This window comes from Rana temporaria, chromosome 4 (assembly GCF_905171775.1).
Source record: "Rana temporaria chromosome 4, aRanTem1.1, whole genome shotgun sequence".
Taxonomy (NCBI): Eukaryota; Metazoa; Chordata; class Amphibia; order Anura; family Ranidae; genus Rana; species Rana temporaria.
In genome coordinates this window covers 226,674,665-226,699,541 of record NC_053492.1, presented here as the reverse complement: position 1 = coordinate 226,699,541, position 24,877 = coordinate 226,674,665, and the positions used below count along the sequence as shown (strand labels likewise).

The 24,877-nt window shown below is 43.1% G+C and overlaps 1 protein-coding gene across 14 annotated transcripts in view; it reads right to left on the bottom strand.

Moving 5' to 3' along the window:
• RIMS1 (regulating synaptic membrane exocytosis 1) overlaps positions 1–18,469 on the bottom strand; it is a 492,278-nt gene extending 473,809 nt beyond the window's left edge. For all 14 annotated transcript variants that reach the window (XM_040349940.1, XM_040349925.1, XM_040349926.1 and 11 more), the window contains exon 1: positions 18,146–18,469. In XM_040349940.1, coding sequence (XP_040205874.1) covers positions 18,146–18,309 — 164 coding nt within the window. In that variant the 5' untranslated portion in view covers positions 18,310–18,469. The remainder of the gene's footprint in view (positions 1–18,145) is intronic.
• Positions 18,470–24,877: the final 6,408 nt, after the last annotated feature.

Sequence of the window (24,877 nt, the reverse complement as noted above, 5' to 3'; positions counted from 1 at the left end):
AACTCACCTCTATGTTATCCTAGAGCAAGGGTCTCAAACTCAAATTACCTGAGGGCCACAAGACAAGTTTTCATATGCCATGGGGGCATATGAATGCAAACTTTCAAACTTCAAAAACAACAGTTTTGTTGTCAGTGAACACATTATTAACCCCCAGCACTGGTGTCAGCGAGTGCATTATTACCACCAGCACTGGTGTAAGTCAGGGGTTGACAAATTTGCTTGGAATCTAGGAGCCAGCTAAAAAAGTTAGGAGCCAGAAAACGCACCCCGTCCCGACGAGCTTGCGCGCAGAAGGGAACACATACGTGAGCAGCGCCCGCATATGTAAACGGTGTTCAAACCACACATGTGAGGTATCGCCGCGATTGGTAGAGCGAGAGCAATAATTCTAGCTCTAGACCTCCTCTGTAACTTAAAACATGCAACCTGTAGATTTTTTTAAACGTCGCCTATGAAGATTTTAAAGGGTAAAAAAGTTTGTCGGCATTCCACAAGCGGACGCAATTTTGAAGCGTGACATGTTGGGTATGAATTTACTCGGCGTAACATTATCTTTCATAATATAAAAAAAAAATGGGGATAACTTTACTGTTGTCTTATTTTTTAATTAAAAAAAGTGTAATTTTTTCCCAAAAAAGTGTGCTTGTAAGACCGCTGCGCAAATACGGCGTAACAGAAAGTATTGCAACGATCGCCATTTTATTCTCTAGGGTGTTAGGATACAAAATATATATAACGTTTGGGGGTTCTAATTAGAGGGAAGAAGATGGCAGTGAAAATAGTGTAAAATGACATAAGAAATGGTGTTTAACGTGTAATGCTTAACTTAATACCAACGGCCACCACCAGATGGCGCCAGCTCACATCTGGTGGTAATAACTTGTAATACCAACGGCTCACCACCAGATAGCACCAGCTCCCCCCACTTCCGCCCTGCCTGCGGGCCATTTATAACTGGCCCGTGGGCCGCAAATGGCCCGTGGGCCGGTACTTTGAGACCACTGTCCTAGAGGCTTAGAAGATTTTACAGACAGCTGAGTTTACTGGAATTTCTTTGAATGCACAAAAGTCACGTTCAGGACAAGAGTTTACCAGCATTTAAAATGCCAAACAAACCTAAACGCTAGGCGCATTTAACACTTCAGCATTTAGTCAATTCAATGGCCAGAATCAACAAAATTCTAGCCAATTAAATAAACTCCTAAAACATAAAATTCATTCAAAAACTCACTGCATATAGAACAACCCAGCTGGACTACATTCCTTCACACCTAAAATGTACAAAGTAAAACAATTTGTATCAAAAACACTTAACACTCATGCTCCCCCTGCACTTACTGGCCACTTTTCCATTGTACACTGATATTTACTTGATTTTCCTTTTCACATTCATGCACACACACCTTTCATATCCTTTTCTCCTCACACCTCATTCACCCAGTATTGTCCTCTTTCGGGTCCATCTCACATTTACATTCATTTCTCATTTGTCTCTCATGCATTTTTGGTATTCACATCCTTCCTTTTTCACCCATCTGTTCTTTCATACACATTAGCTTTCCCCACTATCCGCCCACACACATATCATTCACTTTTCCTCCCTGTAGACACTCTGTTTGTATTACCACTTAGGATGTAAATATTTCCATCATGGGGTTTTTTTCTCCCCTCAGGTTTCATTATATCCTGTCTGTTTGGCTTGTTCCTCCGTCGGGCCCGGCCTTCCTCCCGTTCCTCCTTGCCCTGCCCGGTCCCCCCTTTCCCCCTCCCCCACCCTCCGGCCCAATGCGGGGTCCGTGGTTGCGACCCCTCGTGGGCTTTGGGGTTGTTCCACCCATCCCACCACTTGGTCTATTTTGCAATCTTGACCTCTCCCTTCATCCTGAGTGTTCCCTGGGAATTCCCTGTCATGGCGGCTTGGTCTGTGTTTGGCTATCGTTTCTGGCTCTGGACATTCACCTTGGTAACTATATACTTTTTCAATGTCTGTAATAATGACTGTATTTATAATAGCATAATACTCATATGTTTGTTTGCTTTTTGTTTTTCCAACAAATCTCATTATGTACATATATATATATTTCTTTTATAGAACTTATGCCTGCAAACTTTCTTCCCCCTGAAGAAGACCCACACCAGCAAAAGGGTCGAAACGCATCGGGGTCTTTGCGCATAAGTTAAACTAATATATTGCTCTATCTATATTTACCCATTGTATTCCAATGTTCGAATGACACTTTTTGAGTCCATGTTTCCTATATGTATCAGATGGGTGTTCCCATCCTGTTATTTATTTGTTTTTAATAAATTACATAATTTTTTCATATTTTGATTCAACAATTATTAGCTGCAACACAAAGCCCCTAGGGGTACTCTTCCTTTTTTTCAAAAATCTATTCAGGGGTGTGCAGCACCTTGATCCACAATATGTATCGCCATTTCTTTGCTAAAATAGTAGAACTATAGGCAAACTTTTTTGAATTTTGGATAGAGCAATGGAGAGTTATAACACCGGTCAGATTTTTTTAGCCATCTGTGTCTTATTTCAGAGAGATTTCTCGTCACTTCTTGTGCCAAAGCCAACAACAATAACAGGAAGTGATTGGAAATCCCTGCAAATTAGGGGAATCCCTTGGGGATCCCCAGGCCATCAGAACTAGTGTCTACATTGAAAGATCTCCCCTCTATCACTTTTCTGAGGACAACTCAAAATGTGTGTTTTTCGTTACTGTCACTGATAATGGTAAACCGGACAAATAGAATGAGTAAATGTCCTTAATGAGGGGCAATACAAAGTGACAGGGGTTCTAATCCATCTCCACTATATCAAAGGAAAAATGTTATGCCTTTAGTTATACTTTAATGATTTTATAATGAGTCAGTGCGTCTTGTACAGGGTTTTGTAGAAATGGATGCACTTTAACTGGGCTCTATAATGTCGTTGATGTGTTGATAGAAGCGAGTACAAAAGAGCTCCCCTCAGCTGGCAGCTCAATGTGAGACGGATGCATCAGAGGGAGGCGTTCAGGCGGTCTCCTGTCTATTTTGGATCCATCAATAAACATAGATTATGCCTTTTTACTCCAGAATTCAAGACTATATCAAAGTGCATGTTAACAACGCCTTTAAAGTGTATGTAGGGGAAAGATTTCTTCTTTCTTTTTGGATAGATAATGGGAAGGTTAAATCTATTTGTCAAATGTGTATTGCTATCTGTGTTCACATTGGGGGAATTGATTCCTGTAATTGTCCTGGTGACCACTGTCATGGAAACAAAAATATGAGGAAAAAAACAAAACTTTTGAGTTGTCATCAAAGCAATAGGTGAGTGCAAACCCTCCAACGATGACACCTATTCTGCTGACAGCTCAATAAGATGGTATTCCATTCACTTTGGAGAGATTGCTTCTCAAGTAGCAGGAGGAGAACATCCAATACATTTTTACAAACCTAGAACTGCTCAGGGCATGAAAGCTAAAAGATTATTTAATGTATACAAACAAGCATGTTCATTTCCGATACAGTCTTTAAAATGTATATTGAACATAAATATACCTGTTCAATTAACACATAGATTAACTCCACCGCTGCCCCAAGGCTACCATGAACAAAGAGCTGTGGGTAGCTGAGGCGTCTTCCTGTCTGGTAACCTAAACATAATTAATTTGCTATAAATGGGTTACCTGTAGCAGTTCACTAGAAACGCAGCACATTTAACATCAAACCTGATAACTAATAGAGTTACAACCAATAGAGCTATTTACCATACGTCAGTCAGATTTATGTTCAATAGAGTGACAATAACTAGTCATTCAATGCAAAGCATTAAAAATCAGCATGAAACAAAAATAGGAAAAACAGGTCCACACATTCTCGTTTCAAGGTGTAGATTTGCCTCTCTATTGAAACAGCATTGAAATGTGAAGAAAATCCTTTATTTATTCCTTGCTTTACAGCTTCTCTGCTCCTCACCTGATGGAAGACTGAATTTGTGGGAGTTACTAACCGTAGACTCAGTTGTCACTGGTCTAAAATGAGTGATCATACCTGAGGGAGGGGCGTTTTAGCTGGAAGACTCTCACCCAGTTTCCCTGTTCCACCTCCTCTGTCTTTTCATTGGTTGCTAGGAAGATGCCCCCTCTTATTACGTTACATAGTAAGATAAAAATTCACATAACAATCTGTCAGGACCTGGTTCACCTGCTGGTGGCACAGTTTCATATGGCCCCAGCTGCTGGAGGGGTACTTAAGTCCCATCTCTACTATTGCAACTTGTGTCAGTGTTTTGATTGCCTTGCTTGCTGCCAGATCCATCTTGATGGACTTGAGCTATCCTTGCATCCTTTTCCCTTACAGTTGCTCGCCTTGTTCCTTTACCCCTGGGGTAGGCAACCTGGGGCCCTCTAGGTGTTGCAGAACTACAAGTCCCATCATGCCTCTGGGAGTAATTGTAACTGTCAAGCCCCATACACACTATCAGTTTTCCTGCAGGTTTTTCTCTTCAGGTTTACCAAAACTAGGGGTGCAATGGATCGTGCCCGATCCGTGATCCGAACGGTTCGACCTGTTCGGATCGGCACAGAATGCGATCCGCGGAGCGCACCGCCGCCGCGGCCTTAGGAAAGGCCGCGGCTTCGGCCTAGCTCCGGAGCGGTCGGCCATCTTGGTACACCCGGCCAGGCCAGTAGAAGGAGCGGTGAGCCCCGAGCGTGTAGCCTGTTGCACTCCCCACCTCTCGTCTGATTGCCTGCCGTGACGTCACCGCCGCTTCTGCGTTCCACGCTGGATAGCGTGGAGCTTCCTGCATGCAGCATGCTGAGTAGCCAGGGGGACATCGCTAGAGCCTGCAGACCGGCACCCACAGACCAAAGGACACCCAGATGGACTATATCTCCAAGTGAACCAGTAAGTATATATATTATACTTACATTTTATAGAAACGTTTTGAAACATTACAGTTGGCGCCTCCACCCCCTCCTTTCTCACTCTGATTTGCTTACAGAGGTTATGGACACCCTCTGAGGATGGCTGCCTTCTTTTTGCTATTTTATACATAGATCTACCTAGAGGTGCCATTGGAGCCACCATTAACATTGTTTTATATAGGCATCAAGTCACCACAAGCGCCGGAATCCCCCCTCTCTATGAATTGGTACACCTGGCGGCTGCTGTTTAGGTGCGCGCTGACGTCATCACCCCTCCCTCCCTGCCCATGGATCTAGCCGGCTTCTATTCTGCGAGAGCATGTGAATAATACAGTGGGGGAGATGAGTGGATATTACAGCAGTGGGGGACATGGGGGAATCTGATGTGTACATTTAATAATTTTTTTTTTTTTTTTTTTGCTGATCTGAAAAATGATCCGATCCGTGACTCCTGATCCGAGGATCGATCCGATCCGTGAGTTTTTTGATCCGTTGCACCCCTAACCAAAACCATGTAGTGCAAGGGCCTGCATGATTGCCTCCGAATTTATTGACCTCCTATTAGATGGTTTTGGTAAACCTGAAGAGAAAAACCTGCAGGAAAACGGATAGTATGTATGGGGCTTTAGCCTTGCAATGCCTCGTGGGAAATGTAGTTCCACAACAGCTGGAGGGCTACTGGTTGACTACCCCTGCTTTACCTAGTCTTTGTTTCTCCTTTTTCTTGTATTGCCTGTTACCCTTGCTTCCCATATGGTACATATTTGTACATATTGTATATAGTTAGTTTGCTAGGTTTAGGCATTTTTTGTGTATGCTCCCTCACAGTGTTTCCCATAGGAAAACTGCGGGGAAAAAACGTTGCGATTCGCGGCAAAAAAAAAAAGAGAACCTGTCGGGAAAACTGCTAAGGAAAAGGCCAAAGGCCAAAGGAAAACACGGCAGTTTTCCCGACAGGAAAAACGATCGTGTGTACTAGGCATTAGTCACAGGTGCCAAACACAAGGCCCGTGCGGCCTAATCTGGCCCTCCAAGCCATTTCATGTGGCCCTCACACCTCTCCTGCACCTGCAGGAGAGCTCCAGCCCTCCTCTGGTCCTACTCCAGACCCTTACTTTCTACTTTCAAGCAATGTATCCATCTTCTTCCCAGCAGCAGCATACGGAAAGGGGGGTACACTGTGATGTAAGGGAGAGTGGGGGACTCAAATTCTGATGGTGGGGTGGCTCTTGACATCTAATGTAAAGGGGAGGGGATGCGCTGGACATCTAATCAGAATGCTGATGCGGCCCACAATGAAATTGAGTTTGACACCCCTGCCTTAAGTAAAAAAAAAAGAATAAAAATAAGTAGATGCTATGCCTAAGTGCCCCTCCAACTATAGGGACAAGAAGCAGGTAGGTGTGTAAATGGAGTTTAAATCCTCTTGTTGTGCTTCCTGTATGATTCAGGTGGGAAAAGCAATCTTAGTTTTGGCATGGAGGAGGGGGCAACTAAAATTAGCAGTTACTGAGATTTCTGGGCATTCTCTGAGAACATATTGATTCAGCAGTTGTACATGACAGACTAACAGTGTCAATTAAAATTAAGCACAACCACACAAAAAGAGAATACACAATAAAAAATGTGTTCTAACTGAACTTGTCCCACCATCTGGCTCTCTAAACTATTTGAATCTATTATTCAATAATGATCAGTAGACAAAGAATGTCTATTTCACCTACCTTTCCCAACCAGCACACGTGCATGACGAAAATATAAACTTGTATGCACACTGACCCAGAATTATACAGAACACTACTCATATTGAGGAAAACCTGCACTTAGAAAAATGTGGGAATTCCATTGCTGAAAAGTCAAAATGGCTGATCTGCATTCTTGTTCTTGGTCAGTGCTCAAAAAGGGAAACAGCAACTGAATTAACAAGACAGCCAGCCAACTAGTAGAAGTTTCAGAAGGAAAAGTAATCAGTAGTACCCTCCATATTCCCTCCATATTCTCTCATTATAGTTTTTTTTTTAAATAACAAACATGTTATACTTACCTCCGCTGTGCAGTTCGTTTTGCACAGAGTGACCCGGATCCGTGTCTTCTGGGGTCCCTCGGCGGCTGTCTCGGCTTCTCCTCGCAAAAGCTTTCCACGTTCATGCAAGCTCCGTCGCATGGTGGAAAGCTTTTGCGAGCGCGCTCCCGTGATATATCGGCGGCCATAGCTGCCGACTGTATCACTCGGCCCCGCCCCCCGGCGCGCCGCGTCATCCACTGTGATTGACAGCAGCGTCAGCCAATGGCTGCGCTGCTATCAATCCGCCCAGCCTAGCCAATCAACGGATAGGCTGGGACCCGAACAAGATGACAAGCACGCGCCTGGGACTTTCAAACGGTGAGGTAAGTAAAACGGAGGCTCGGGGGGGGGGGGCAATTTTTCAAACACGTTTTTAAAAAAAAAATCAGTTTCATGCTTTCAAAAAAAAACAAAACAGAAAAGTTAGCCCAATTTTTTGCATAATGTAAAAGATGAAGTTATGCCGAGTAAATAGATACCTAACATGTCACGCTTCAAAATTGAACACGCTCGAGGAATGACGCCAAACTTCGGTATTTAAAAGTCTCCATAGGCGACGCTTTAATTTTTTTTACTGGTTACATGTTTTGAGTTACAGAGGAGGTCTAGGGCTAGAATTATTGCTCTTGCTCTAACGTTTGTGGTGACACCTCACATGTGTGGTTTGAACACCATTTTCATTTGTGGGCGGGTCTTACGTATGCTTTCGCTTCTGCATGCGAGCACACGGGGACAGGGGCACTTATTATTGTTAATTTTACTTAATTTTTAAAAATGTTGACACTTTAAAAAAATATATATAATTTTGATCACTTTTATTTCTATTACAAGGAATGTAAACATCCCTTGTAATATAAATATGGCATGACAGGACCTCTTTACAGTGAGATATGGGGTTAATAAGACCCCACATCTCACCTCTAGGCTGGGTAGGCTAAAAAAAAAAAAAAGATCACCACTTCACAACCGAAGCCGCGCCGTTTTCTGAATGCAGAGGTCGGGCGTGACGTCATAACATCGCGCCCGGCCTCCGACTATCATAGAGACTTTGGCGATCCCTTTCGCCACCCGTAGAACGATCACGCGGCGGAACAGCCTCAGTACACTCAGCAGAGCAGAAAACTTGGTTTACATTCCATCAAGAGCAGGCAACAAGAGAAGTATTTGTCTGCATCTGGAAATACTGTCCCATTAATTTATACTCTATACCTATTGTGAGGAACACATGACACAAATGCCCATCTGGGTCTTTTCAGGAATGTATTGGAGTTACTTTTGTGCATGGCACTTGTTTGTAGCCTTATAGTATCAATAGAAGTCTGGGGTGGACCACTTTATATTAACCACTTGACCACTGGGCACTTAAACTCCCTTCCAAACCAGACCAATTTTCAGCTTTTGGTGCTCTCACAATTTGAATGACAATTACTCAGTCATGCAACACTGTACCCATATGACATTTTTGTCCTTTTTTTTCCCCACAAATAGAGCTTTCTTTTGGTGGTATTTATTCACCAATGTTTTTTTTTTTTTTGCGCTATAAAAGAAAAAAGACTGAAAATTCTCAAAAAAAGAATGAATTTTTCTTTGTTTCTGTTATACAATTTTGCAAATTAGTAATTTTTCTTCATAAATTTTGGCCAAAATTTATACTGCTACATATCTTTGGTAAAAAATAACCCAAACTGGTGTATATTATTTGGTCTTTGTGAAAGTTATAGAGTCCGCAATCTCTGAAAATTGATCACATCTGAAGTACTGACGGCCGATCTCATTTCTTGAGACCCTAACATGCCAGAAAAGTACAAATACCCCCCAAATGACCCCCTTTTGTAAAGTATACATTCCAAGGTATTTAGTAAGAGGCATGGTGAGTTATTTGGAGTTGTAATTCCCACAATTCTTTGCAAATTCAAGTTGTTGTTTTTTCTTTTTTTTTTTTTCTTTTTCACAAAATTGTCATATTAGCAGGTTATTTCTCACACACAGCATATGCATACCACAAATTACACCCCAAAACACATTCTGCTATTCCTCCCGAGTATGGCAAAACCACATGTGCAAGACTTTTACACAGCGTGGCCACATACAGAGGCCCAACATGCAGGGAGCACCATCAGGCATTCTGGAGCATAAATTACACATCTAATTTACTGATTACCTCTAATGCCCTGTACACACGATTGGAGTTTCCGTCGGAATAAACTCCGACAAGTTTTTCCGATGGAATTCCGTTCAAGCTGTCTTGCATACACACCAAATTCCGACCGTCAAAAACGCAGTGACGTACAACACTACGACGAGCCTAGAAAAATTAAGTTCAATGCTTCCGAGCATGCGTCGAATTGTTTGCGAGCATGCATGTTTTTTTTTCTCTGTCGGAGTTCCATACAGAGGAACGAAATTTCCGATTTTTTTCCATCTAAAAAAAAAAAAAAAAAAAAAAAATAAAAAAAAAAGAGAACATGTTCTCTTTCTAACTCTGTCGGAATTCCCGACGGAAAAAGTCAGATGGGGCATACACACTTTCGGAATATCTGATGAAAAATTCCGTCTGACTTTCCATCTGACTTGCTGATCGGAAATTCAGATTTTGTGTACAAGACAGGGCATGATGCTTTTGAAGGCCCTGGAGCACCATGACAATGGAAACGCCCCAAAAATGACCCCATTTTGGAAAGAACACACCCCAATGTATAATCTATGAGGCATAATGAGTCTTTTGAACATGTACATTTTTTCTAAAAGTTTGTGGAATATGTGGGGAAAAAAATGAAAATGCATTTTTTTTTTTTTTTATATTTCTAACACATAGCATGTACATACCAAAAATTACACCCCAAAATAGATTCTCCTACTCCTCCTGAGTATGGTGATACCACATGTGGAAGACTTCCACAGCCTGGCCACATACAGAGGCTGGGTACGGCTGGTTACTGCCGAGTATGGCTGGGTATTGCCAAGTATGGCTGAGTACGGGTAGGTATGGCTGGGTATTGCTGAGTACAGCTGGGTATGACCGAGTATCGCTGGGTAATACCGAGTATGCCTGGGTATGGCTGAATATGGCTGGGTATCACTGAGTATGGCCGGGTACGGCTGGGTATCACCGAGTATGCCTGGGTATGGTTGAGTATGCAGGGCCGCTGTTAGGAATCATGGGGCCCCGTACAACCTACCTGACGGGGCCTCCCCCACACACACACCTGACGGTATTCTATACAATATTTTCACAAAAAAATACATGAAAATCATTATTAATGGACACAAATGCCACCCCAATTCCCCCTCCTAGTACAAAACTCCCCTGCCTGCACAATTCCCCCAAACCCTCCTGTTAGCCCAGAATTCCCTCATCGGTTCCTGGTGCACAATCAGCCGCATCTCCCCTCCCAGCACAAATATTCTTTCTTCAATCCCTCTCCTAGGACACATTCCCACAAATGCCTCCTCCTAGCACAACTCCCTCTCAGGGCAGGGGGAAGGAGCTTAGCGGCGGCTGGCCAGGTTCATTATGCCTCCATGTCTCTCACCCAGCAGCTAAAACCCGGCGGGAGGGAGAGGGGAAGAAACCTGGGTGAGAGACACAGAGGGCATTGTTCTCCACCAACCCTCCTGCTGTCTGGGCCCCTCTGAGTGCCGGGGGCCCCCTACAAGAGGGCTGGTGGTCCCCCCTATCAGCGGCCCTGTGAGTATGGCTGGGTATCACGAGTATGGCCGGGTATCACCGAGTATGGCTGAGTATGGCTGGGGGTGGATGGGATGGATGGCTGAGCATGGCAGAGTATGGAGGAATGGCAGAGTATGGAGGGATGGCAGAGTATGGTGGAGGGATGGCAAGATGGCAGATGGATGGAAGCATGGCTGAGGGATGGCAGAGTATGGTGGAGGAATGGCAGGATGGATGGCAGAGTATGGTGGAGGAATGGCAGAGTATGGTGGAGGGATGGTAGAGTATGGTGGAGGGATGGCAGAGTATGGCAGAGGGATGGCAGGATGGCAGAATGGCAGAGAGATGGCAGAATGGCAGAGGGATGGCAGGATGGCAGAGGGATGGCAGAGTATGGTGGAGGGATGGCAGGATGGCAGAGTATGGTGGAGGGATGGCAGAGGGATGGAGGAGGGATGGCAGAGGCTGTAGTTGTCAAAAGAGCAGTACTGTCATTTGACGGAGCGATCACGTGCGTGGTAAACGGCTGCTGTTAGCAGCCATTTACCGTGATCCGTTTACCATGATCCGAAATTCCCCTGTGTGCGCCCCAGGGGTCATGCGGGAGCATGATTCTGGGAGAACGTCAATGTACGCCCTCCCAGTGCTATTGAGCCACGCTGTAGCGGTCATTCAGCTATGGCGCAGTCAGCAAGTAGTTAATAAAAGAAGGCTCCAGAGATAAATCCATTAATCAAAATGTTACTACTGTCACAAAAGAAAAAAAAAAAGAAACTTCCAGATTTCAAAACTACAATAGAGGATCTGGATGTTTTCTGAATGCAACAGAAATGTAGCAGAATGTTAGATTGTGCAGCATTGGCTCTACAAAACATGTCACCGAAGGTGACCTGATGGGATTGTTTTCATTCACTGAAGGGGTCCTCTTTGGATTGTGGCCAAAAGCAACTGCTTCACATGCTTTGCCATCAAGCCAGCCTTCTCAGTAGGTCATGTTTAAATCTCTGTGACCCTGTGTGTACTGATAAATGTATTCATGTATATAACTTTCAGCCAGCTATCACAGCTTACTTTTCTTATTAACTTCACTGTTGTAACCCATCTGAACCTTATTGCAACTAATCAGATTGTGTTACGTTTTCAGGACATGTTAGCAAAATGAAAGTTTACAGTTTGTGCACTGCATTACTGGCCTAGACGCACCACATGTCTGGCTTATATATAAAGGCCTATGTGCAAAGTACAACCTTTTCCAGTACCCCCTAAAAATAACAGCCATTTAACCCCAAAAGTGCAGGGGGACCCCACTGCAAGAATATCTTATTTTTACCATCTCGAAGCTCAGCTTTAAAGTAGAAGGAAAGGCAATACAATGCCACCTTTTAAATCAGGGATATGCAATTAGCGGACCTCCAGCTGTTGCAGAACTACAAATCCCATGAGCCATTGCAAGACTCTGACAGCCATAAGCATGATACCCAGAGACAGAGGCATGATGGGACTTGTAGTTTTGCAACAGCTGGAGGTCCGCTAATTGCTTATCCCTGTTTTAAATGTTTCCTCCCCACAGTTTTTTTATTTCCTAAATACAGTTATTAAGTAAATACCTTTTTTCTTATTTTTACAAATCGGTCACGTGACCACAAAGCCCCAATGAGTTTGTCTGTGCAGCAAGTGGCCATTAATTGTTTTAGGGCAATCAATCCTATAGAACAGGGGTGGTCATTTTTCTTGATATGGAGTCTATCAAGTGAAAGCCTTGACATCAACAAAGGGCAGCACATAAAAGTCAGTGAATATTTAGTGTCATAGACAACCGACACAAAACGGTATATAGGCAAAGACTACGAGCATGATCATGCATACATGATACAGACCTTGGGCAGAGATTTAATACCAGAGATAGTCAGAGACTGTGGATATGGTATAGGAGATGGTAAGAGACTTTAGATATGGTATAGGAGATGGTCAGAGACTGTAGACATGGTATAGGAGATGGTCAGAGACTGCAGACATGGTATAGGAGATGGTTGAGAGACTACAAAACATGGTATATGAGATGTTCAGAGACTGCAGACATGGTATAGGAGATGTTCAGAGACTGCAGACATGGTATAGAAGATGTTCAGAGACTGCAGACATGATACAAGAGATGGCCAGAGACTGCAGACATGGTATAGGAGATGGTCAGAGACTGCAGACATGGTATAGGAGATGTTCAGAGACTGCAGACATGGTATAGGAGATGGTCAGAGACTGCAGACATGGTATAGGAGATGTTCAGAGACTGCAGACATGGTATAGGAGATGGTCAGAGACTGCAGACATGGTATAGGAGATGGTCAGAGACTTCAGACATGGTATAGATGTTCAGAGATTGCAGACATGGTATAGAAGATGTTCAGAGACTACAGACATGGTATAGATGTTCAGAGACTGCAGACATGGCATAGAAGATGTTCAGAGACTACAGACATGAATCAAGAGATGGCCAGAGACTGCACACATGGTATAGGAGACGGTCAGAGACTGCAGACATGGTATAGGACAGTGATGGCGGACGATTGGCACCTCAGATGTTTCGGAACTACATTTTCCATGATGCTCATGCACTCTGCAGTGTAGTTGAGTGTCATGGGAAATGTAGTTCCAAAACATTTGGGGTGCCAAGGTTCGTCATCACTGGCTTGCAATGCCTCATGGGGACTTGTAGTTACGCAAACAGCTGGAGGGCAACAGATTGAGCATCCATGGTATAGGAAATGTTCAGGGACTGCAAACATGGTACAAGAGATGGTCAGAGACTGCAGACATACTACAGGAGATGGTCAAAGACTGCAGATATGATACAGGGGATGGCCAGAGACTGCAGACATACTACATGAGATGGTCAAAGACTGCAGATATGATACAGGAGAAGTTCAGAGACTGCACACATGATACAAGAGATGGCCAGAGACTGCACACATGATATAAGAGATGGTCAGAGACTGCAGACATACTACAGAAGATGGTCAGAGACTGCAGACATGATACAAGAGAGATGGTCAGAGACTGCAAAATGTGTTTCCATTGAGATTTAATAGTAATTGTATGCAGACAATCGAAGAGCAGTGGAGAAGCAACATTTAAAGCTGAACTTCAGGCAGACATAAATGCCATAAACTAATACAGTCTTATAATTGTTAAACTATTGCTAAACACATACGGAAAATGAGAAGACTAAGACTAAGAGACTAAGAATGGGCCTTAATGCCTACAAGGTGCACATATGCATCCATGGGGCCCAAGGTATCTGTGCCAAAAGTATGCCTATAAAAAGGGCTGTGGAGGTATAGGAATGGGTTAATATACCATGAAATGTATTTTTGGAAACATAAGCAGTCTAAGTATCTGAATTACCTGGTACCAGTCACTGTAAAGCAGGGCTGGAGTGTGTGAAAAATAAGTAGCAAAAGTAGCCAATCAGTAAGGCTCCATTCACACCTAGGCGTTTTAATGCCTGAAGCCCGACGCTATTGCAGCCTGAAATAAGCTGGAGGGGTGATTTAACATTGTCGGCTATGGAAATGGTTCACATCTCCACGCCGAATGCCGAAACGCCGTATGCCTGAAGCTCAAAACAAGTCTCGAACCCTTTTTTTCAGGCGGCTTTCGGCGTTCGGCATAGCCGACAATGTTTCAATCACCCCTCCGGCGTATTGTAGGCTAAAAACGACGCGTTTGGTCATGGCAAATCGCGGGACAAAACGCTGCAATTTGTCGCGGAAAATTGCGGTACAATACGCCGCGTTCAGGTGTGAATGCAGCCTTAATGTGCTGACAAGAAGCATGATGATAGGAGAGGAAACTAGGGTGACAGAAGGGTGAGTTCATGACTGTGCTGCTTCTCCTTTCACTGTCCATTCACAGGCTGGATAGAGTGAAGCTGGACATCAGACCTAAGGACATCTAGCGGCAGAAAAAAGTAGCTTTGGACTGAAAGTAAATCATTTAGCAACAACTGCTATTATCGTTTAATAGGCTATTTATTATTATTATTTGTGGCTGAAGTTGGGTGATAAAACTGTCTTCCATACACTGTTTTGTTTAGGAGACCTCACCCTCCAAAGCCTCACTATGTTTGCACTATTTTTTTGGAAAACCTGCAAAAAAAAAAAATATATACACAAACACACCTACTTCGGTCAAAAAATATACTTAAAAGAGACACAACACTTGGAGAAAAAAAAAAAAAAAACGATGATTGGTGAGATAAGTCCTATTATGTTGGTTTCATTTCCATGTGCAAGCAGGATATGATAAGGAAATGTGAGATGATGATGTCATCTGATCATATTTTACCCGCTGCATATGCCTTTAAGCTGCCACACCCACCCCTGAATCCATGAACATTTATGCTGCATTTCACATGTGACCATTTTCTCCATGACAGAACAGTTTACTATTAATCGGCATTCTCAGCGTTTTTACTCGCTGCACAGAAGAACACTTGAGACTCTTCACGCTTCTACATCATAATCCTTTACAGGGTAACACACACACACACATCCAGCTGTAAACATATTCATTATAGCTATAGGACAGATAGTGATCCTAATATTATTTCTTTATGTTAGTAGTCATCATAATAAAATGTGATAGTGGTCATATTATTATTTCTTTAGGTTAGTAGTCATCATAATAATATTTGTTAGTGGTGATCATCTTATTTATTTAGGTTAGTAGTCACCATACTAATATTTCTTAGTGGTGGTCATATTATTATTTCTTTAGGTTAGTAGTCACCATACTAATATTTGTTGGTGGTGGTCATATTATTATTTATTTAGGTTAGTAGTCACCATAATAATATTTGTATGTGGTGGTCATATTATTATTTATTTAGGTTAGTAGTCACCATACTAATATTTGTTGGTGGTGGTCATAATATCATTTCTTTAGGTTAGTCATCATAATAATATTTGTATGTGGTGGTCATATTATTATTTATTTAGGTTAGTAGTCACCATAATATTATTTGTATGTGGTGGTCATATTATTATTTCTTTAGGTTAGTAGTCATCATAATAATATTTGTTGGTGGTGATCATATTATTTCTTTAGGTCAGTAGTCACCATACTAATATTTGTTGGTGGTAGTCATATTATTATTTCTTTAGGTTAGTCATCATAATAATATTTGTTGGTGGTAGTCATATTATTATTTCTTTAGGTTAGTAGTCACCATAATAATATTTGTATGTGGTGGTCATATTATTATTTCTTTAGGTTAGTAGTCACCATAATAATATTTGTTGGTGGTAGTCATATTATTATTTCTTTAGGTTAGTAGTCACCATAATAATATTTGTATGTGGTGGTCATATTATTATTTCTTTAGGTTAGTAGTCACCATAATAATATTTGTATGTGGTGGTCATATTATTATTTCTTTAGGTTAGTAGTCACCATACTAATATTTGTTAGTGGTGGTCATATTATTATTTCTTTAGGTTAGTAGTCATCATAATAATATTTGTTGGTGGTGATCATATTATTTCTTTAGGTTAGTAGTCATCATAATAATATTTGTTGGTGGTGATCATATTATTTCTTTAGGTTAGTAGTCACCATAATAATATTTGTTAGTGGTGGTCATATTATTATTTCTTTAGGTTAGTAGTCACCATACTAATATTTATTAGTATTCTTTATGTTCAGAGATGTGATGTGCAGTGCAGACATTTCCCACCATTGGTTTCCCCCAGAAACAGCTTTCGTTGCTATGACCAGTCTTAACTGTTAATACAGGAAGGAAGTTGTTTCCTATAGCAACTAACTTGTTGCTATAATCCGCAGCAACTCTTTTCTATTCTCTATATCCGGGATAGGCCATCTCGGCACCACAGCTGTCGTGGAACTAGAAGTCTCATGAGGCACTGCAAGACTCCGGCAGCCACAGGCGCAAAGGCTTGATGGGATTTGTAGTCCTACTAAAGCTAGAGTGCTGAGGCTGCCCACCTCTGCTCTAAATGTTGCAATCTATGGTGTTAAATATGCCATATTTACACAGGAATTGTTACAACTAAAATCCTGTTTTCTTCCTGCTCTCCCACAGGCCTAGCAGGTCAACAGAATTACCCTGCATCCATTTGATAGATGCTCTGACGCCCTGCTGACATTATTGCACAGAAATATGATGGACTGTAATGCATCAGGAGTGCTAGTTCATCCCCAAAAAATGGCTCATTTCTTCTATACACATTGGGATAAGGGATTTCACATCAACACTAACCAATACTCGTGTAGTCGCTGCTACACAGCCTTTCAGGCTTGTATCTCTATGGCTAGTAAGAATAGAAGAAGGAAAAAAAATGAACATTTGTGTCTTTGACTTAACAGGGCGAAAATCAAAGCAGGGAAATGTAAAAATGCTTACACAAGCTTAATTTTACGTAGGAAAGGCCAGGCCTGTAGGTTAGAAGAAAGCAGGATGTTCTCCTTTATCACTAATATAATAACAACAGGTAGATGCAATGTCATTGATTTTTTTATTTTTTTTTGTGAATACAGAAATGATCAGCCTATAGGACGGTAGGTTATATCATTTTGGGTGGTATATAAACATAGATAGCCATCAGTAGCCAGTAAAAGAAAAGGCTTTCATGGTTTTATATCCATCTATCTATAGATAGATCTCCAGTGATGAAAGTTGGGATAACATGGCAGCAAGATGAAAACAGTTGGACATTTTCCACCAGCATCAGCAGTAGCAGCAGAAAAGACAACCACACCCCATGCTCTCTGGACCAGCAAGTCAGGAAGAAGTCAGCGTTGCACTTCCCTTCAATCCCGGTCCTTATCCAGAAACATCATTGTGTATCATTAAGGGGATGATGAGCCCTCCCTAAAGCCTGGATGTGTCGCCTGTACACAGGGGGGGTAAACACATCCATCAGCATTCACCTCCCATCCCACATCTCCAGCCATGATTTCCTCCTTGCACTGCCATCCCAGGCAGGGCTTATGTGTAGAGCAGTAAGCATCAGCTGAAGCATGAATGAAACAGCTGTATGGATGCAGTAAGAGGATGTGGACAGCAGCACTGGCTTTTCCCAATGGCAGGGCTGGCATCACTAGGCCTGGAGGGCTAGAGGTTGTGTGCAGGCCATACTGCCCATATATATTACAGACAGACAGAGTGGGGAGCAGTGGGGTACCACATTGTACAGGGGAGGGGGGGCTGCCCCCCTCCCTAGAAAGGCACAGCAATGGATCTGCTACCTGTCAATGGAAGGGGGTGGCAGAATGTACAGAATGGATCATCAGACATCATCATTGTCATTCAGTAAACACTGCACACCTGGGGGGGGGGGGGGAGGGGGGGTCTGCAATCCACCTTGGCACCTAGGAGTATATAGGCATGACACATGCACACACAGGGTGTCACTGATCGCCCCATCCATATACACTATGCACATCATGTCATCATCTCCTTACTTTAGCATGGCCTCTTCCTTCTCCTCCTCCTCCTTCTGTCGGTTCATCACTGCCATGATAGTGTTCCTCTCGTCCTCTGTCAGATGGCTCAGATCGGGGAGATCGGGCATGGGGGGAGGCACTATGGGTGGCCGAGGGCCTCTGGGCCCCATTGAAGAAGACATGGTGAGAAGGGAAAAGGGCGGGGGGGAGCGCCCACCTTCAGCCTGAACGCTCAGAGAAATGGACCACTTGTCTCCCCCACCCTACCTTGTCAGTGTAGTCCTAGCAGGCAGGCAGACCGGTGCGGATCTAGCCAACAGCACATCCTCGGCATCCCTTTAGACGTGCACGCCCCTTTGCTTTTCCCCCGCCGGCCAGTGGGTGGCGCTGTACCTCTGCCTGTTGGTAACATTGTATCAGCTGAGCTGCCGGTGCGTTAACCCTCTCTATGCTGTGCAACCTACAACACCAATCACACACCCTGACCCTGACACTCACCTCATAGTATTATTTACAGTGTCTGTAGAATATTGCTCAAATAACTAGAGCTCTATTTGTATAATAACAATAAATATACACAACTGTGTCCTGTCAGGGGCGACAAAATCATTTATTACCTCTGCACATTGTCATTTAGACTCTATGATAACTCTATGATGACTCCCTACCACACTTATCATATAGTCATACATTTCTAATGTAAAAAAAATCATATTTTTTTCATTATTATTTTTTTCCCCTCCCAATCCTTTCCATACATATATAATACCCCATTGTTTCCATTCATTTATGTTGTATTTGATTCATTCATTTATATACACAACTTACCAAAAGTATTGTGACGCCTGCCTTTACACGCACATGGGGCCAGATTCTCAAAAGAATTACGCCGGTGTATCTACAGTAGTGTATCGGCGTAATTCGGCGTATCATTGTTTTGTATTCTCAAAACAAGATACGCCGGAATAAGGCTAGGATCCGACTGGTGTAAGTCACTTACACCGTCAGATCCTAAATGCAATACTACGCTGGCCGCTAGGTGGCGTTTACGTTGATGTCAGCGTCGGATATGCAAATGAGTCGATACGCCGATTCCCGAATGTTTTTGCGCCGCTTCGCCGTAGTTTACGTCGTTTCCGTAAGCGTAAGGTTACCCCTGCTATATGAGGGGTAACCTTACGTCGGTCCGCCGTATGCCATGTTAAGTATGGCCATCGAGACAGCGTCTGGTTTTTCCGTCGTTTACGTAACTCGTCGCGAATAGGGCTGTGCATTAATTACGTTCACGTCGCAACCAATGTATTTGCGGCGTACTACGGAGCATGCGCAGTGGCCTACGTTTAAGGCCGGCGCATGCGCAGTTCGTTCGGCACGGGGGCGCGCTTAATTTAAAGTGGTTGTAAACTTCAATGAGTATTTGTACATTGTAACAATAAAAAGTAGCATAGGGGGTGTCCTCTCCCTCCTAATCCATGCGTCCGACCCCCTAATCTACATGCAGACGCATTGATTCCAATTTTTTTTTTTTTAGCTCATGATTAGAGCCTGGTGCTCGAATTGGCTTAAAAAAAGGGTGGGTTCAGAGCACTGCGCCCTGAGCCCACCCAGTGTGTGACAAAAGCAGACTAGAATAGAATATTCACTATTGTCTTCCTGATTCTCCTCTCGGCCAATCAGGAAGCAACTCCTGAGACAAAAGCAGACTAGAATGGGAGACCTAAGACTTCCAGCCAATCAGGTCCGGGTCTCAAGACCCACTTCCTATTTCCCCCGGGGAGGAGATGCATTGGCCCTCAGAGCGAGGAGCAGCAGCCAGGACCCTTCTCTGCCTGCCACCAGTCCCGGATCTGCCTCACACCCATCATTAAGCTGCAGCTGCCCCATGTGCCGGCCCGCACCCCCTCTGCATCCGTGCTAATTGCCGGATTGGTAAGGTAAGGAGACCCCTGCTCGCCTACTTGTAAGTCTCCCGTGGGGGGTGTCATTGTTTTGCCGCCCCCCCCCCCCCCAAATTTGTGACTACCAGCCTCCACTGCTCCTAAACATGCACCGTCTAGGAAACATTTACTGTATAGGCAGCCAATGACGTAGTCGGCGCATGCACTCTGAAGGAACGGTCAATTATTCAATTTCTTCAGAGCCCTGTGCCATGACCAGTGGCTCCTGCATGCATGCGTGGGAGTGACATCACGCAGTTTTGGCTAGTCACACAGCCAGAGTTTGCGGACCCAGAAGGAAGACAGGTGAAGATTGATGCACCCTCCAGTAGTGACAACGCATCAGTTGCAAGTAAGTTTCACATAATGTGCTAGTAAAAAAAAAGGCAGTGCTTTACTTCGTATTTAATGGCATCCCAGTCTTAGTCCGTAGGGTTGAATATTGAGTTGGCCCACCCTTTGCAGCTATAACAGCTTAAATTCTTATGGGAAGGCTGTCCACAAGGTTTACGAGTGTCTCTATCGGAATTATTATTATTATTATTATACAGGATTTATATAGCGCCAACAGTTTGCGCAGCGCTTTACATCAGGGAAGACAGTACAGTCACAATACAATTCAATACAGGAGGGATCAGAGGGCCCTGCTCGTTAGAGCTTACAATCTAGAGGGAGGGTAATGTTTGACCATTCTTCCAGAAGTGCATTTGTGAGGTCAGGCACTGATGTGGATGAGAAGGCCTAGCTTGCAGTCTCCACTCTAATTCATCCCAAAGGTGTTCTATCAGGTTGAGGTCAGGACTCTGTGCAGGCCAGTCAAATGCGCTTCTGGAAGAATGGTCAAACATTCCCATAGACACACTCCTAAACCTTGTGGACAGTCTTCCCATAAGAGTTGAAGCTGTTATAGCTGCAAAGGGTGGGCCAACTCAATATTCAACCCTACAGACTAAAGGCCCGTACACACGATCAGACTTTTTGACAACAAACCTCAGACGGACCTGTTTTTGCAGACAATCTGAACGTGTGTACGCTCCATCGGACAAACTTTTTCGACTTTTGATCAGACAAATGTTCGCTGTGTGAACAGACAAGCTTTCCGGCAACAAAAGTCCTACGTCGGCTAATCCGATTGTGTGCACACAAGTCTATCGGACCAAAGTCCAAATTACAAACACGCATGCTCAGAACCAATGCTAAAGATCAGACAACAATAACAGTTGCCCAAAGGGTGGCGGTAAAGAGCAGAAAAAACACGTAGTACTTCTATTACGTCACTACGTTTGTGTTCCTACCGAGTGTATGCATACCAATTCACAGACAATGCCCTTCGGAGCAAAAGTCAGTTGGAAGTCCGATTGTGTTTATGAGGCTTAAGACTGGGATGCCATTATTGTTCATGTGTGTGTAAAGGCAGGCGTCCCAATACTTTTGGTTATATCATGTATATGACTTAACTCAGGCATTAGTCTTTCATCTAGTACTATATTTGTGTGTATTTTGTCATTTTCACTTTTCTGATTTCTTGTTTACCATATTATATGTTGTTTCTCTTATGTTTTGAAAACGAATACAAATATATTAAAAAGAAAAGACATGTGACATGTCCCAGAAGGCTGCAGGCAAAGAGGAGGAGGCGGGGCTGAACTTCTTAGGCGATCTGTGGTTCCAGAAACCTGTCAAAAACTGGTACCCATTCCCCCCCAAAAAACAAATGCTTCCAAAAGTGATAGAGGAGAGGGGGAGGAGGTGGAAAAGCAGAACTTCCCTTTTGGGTGAGGTTCCGCTTTAACCCTATATCCGGAGGTGGGTGCTATACATTCTGGTATATTCCTATATATATATATATCATATTTATATACCACACATAGTAGTTTTACTAATATTTCTGCACATACTTTGGATTGTCCCTCCTTTGAAACCAAATCCTTCTGTCCGGTTTTCCTTCTCAGCTGTACCTCATTTTGCGCAAAGGTGTAGACCTCTATAATAAATGAAATTCCTAAAGTGCTACTAAAGTTGAAACATTTTTTATTTTCATGTAGTCTCTGCATTAAGGTAAAACACACCCCACTATCTGTCTTATCCCCCTCATTCCTCAAAACACTTACCTGGCTCAATGTCACCTCACCAGCATGTCTCTGACTCCAGCACCACTTCCTGCTTTCACACAGGAAACTGAGGGCTGCAAGGCCATAGGTTCCTGCTGCTGTCAGTCAAACTATTGTGAGGATGGAGCAGGGGTGTGGCCTATCACCACTGTGTGTGTCTATGGACACACACACACCTTGACACAGGACCCAGTAGGAGTGCATACCCGACTTGCTACAGGAGGTACTCGAAAGAGGGGAGGCGTCTAGAGCAGTGGTTCTCAACCCTGTCCTCAAGTACCCCCAACAGGCCATGTTTGCAGGTTTTCCTTTATCTAACCACCGTTAGCGGCCAAGAAAAGGGTTAATATTTCCCAAAAGCGCCGTTACCAAATCGCTTTGCAGGCGGTGGTGCCCATCCATTTCAATGGGCAGGGGCGGTGGAGGAGTGGTGTATACACCACTCCTCCACCACTTCAAAGATGCTGCTTGCAGGACTTTTTTTCCTGTCCTGCAAGCGCACTGCCCCAGTGTGAAAGCACTCAGGCTTTCACACTGGGGCTGCAGAAGAAGCAGTTTACAGGCACTTTCCAGTGGCTATTTTTAGAGCAAAAAATGCGCAGTACCATTGCACAGGGCAAGTAAGTATTACCGATTTATTCATTTATTATGTTGACTTTAATGTCACCTTAACTACCAAAAGTGTAAGGTCCCTTTCACACGGACGGATAGAATGGTGCTTTTAGCTGCGGATTTTCTAGTTTTCCACCGCAGCTAAAAGCACAAAATGCTTTCCTATGGCCCCATTCTCACACAACGTTTAGCTGCGATTTGGTTACATGCGGTTTGGTGCGAATAGAAAAAATAGAATTGAATGCATTTCTTGCGTGTCTCTGCAGTGATAGACGTGCAGTAAAAGTCTGTCCCCCCCCTTCTTTCCCCCCTTTCGCCCCTTTCTCCATTCCCTTCCTGTCCCCCCCCCTTTTTTCTTTTTCTTTTTTCTTCCCTTTTCACTTTATCCTTTTCTCTCTTGGCGTCAAATTTCTGTGATGCTTTCTTCTTTTATCTATCTCGATGGGTTTTGATGACACGCTGCCCCTTTGCTCTACCGCACCGGCACTGACAAATGCAAATATTTTACATTTTTTGTGTGTCTATATATTGTTTTTCTTTATATAATTTGTTATGTTTATGTTATTTTCTATGTGTTTTTTACAACAATGTATGCATACTTGTGAACTTAATTGTTTTCCTGTATATATGTTTTAATAGATGCAATATCTTATGCTCCTGAGGAAGCGCTAACGCGCGTAACATGTAGAGCAAGGCCTCCATTAAACCTCCGGAAATACCACATGGGATACACAACTCAACATTATACTTGTAACTGTGCTTGTCAGATAAAGCTTGTATATAATAAGATTGTATATTGTTGTCACTACCCTTGTAGTATTAGTCACTGACCTAAATTTGTTTTTACGTCTGTTTGATTTTATGATATTTCATATTCAATAAATCTCTAGTTTTTATATACCAAATTGTACTGTGTGCCCTCAAAGCCCAATCAATAGCTTTTCATCCAAATTCTAGACGTGTGAATTGGCCTTTAACCTTTCACACAAACCTTTTTGAAAAAAAGCACTATTTGGCTCAGCCAATCATTTTTTGGTTATTAACTCTTCATGGACCACACAACTGAGGGGGTGGCAGGGGATGTGCCCCTTTTTTGGGTGCATGGTTGTAGCAGTAAAAGGCTAGGCTTGCACTTGAACTTCAGCTTCCTAAAGCTTTATTGGAGCATTTTTGTACGTGTGTGTCCATGTGTTTTTCAGGCGTTGACAGGCTTGAGCATTTTTGCTTTAACCAATGAAAACCTAGATCCTAGGAGAAGAAAAGGTAAGAAATCAAAAAAAAAGTGACATGCATTTTTTTCAGCACTCCCATGTCTATAAGGGACCAGAAAACACTACTCTGCTTCTTGAAAAGTGATTTCAATTGTTCAGGTGTGACAAAACACATTCTCATCTTGTCAAGAAAATACTGTACCTCAAAATCCCCCCCCCCCCAAAAAAAAAAAACTACCAGCCATACAACATAAAATGTTGTCTGGCATATTTGGTCTTTAGAGGACCATTCGTATATCATTATTTGATAAGCATTGCTTACAAAAAGTATCTTTATTTTTTTTTTAACAGAAGGAATACAAAAAGTATATTTTATTGGCTTTAATGTTACAACTGCTCATGTATCTTTGGGCAGGTTATAGTTTCCCAAACCCCTGTCACCTTCACTTTTGCTGGGCTACTAGGTCAACATGAAACTGTGGAGAAAATATAAGGGCATGTGAAATACAGGAGATTCATATACTGAATGCTGCCATTACATTAATAGATACATTATTATTAAGCCTCATACACACGATCGGACTTCCATCAGACTTTTCGTGGATTTTTGTTCGAAGAGTGTTGACCGTGAACTTGTTCTGCACACACACGGTAGGACTTTTTCAGCCAACTTTCACCAAATCACATGGTTTTCCAGCTCTTTATCGCCACCCTGTGGGCAACTTCTGCTATTGTTGTCTAATCTTTAGCATTGGTTCTGAACACACGTGTTTGTACTTTTCTGTGCCCACCAGTGTCAGCTGCCATTGCCCACTATGTCACCTATCAGTACCCCACTGTGCCACCTACCAGTGCCCACAGTGGCACCCATCAATGCCG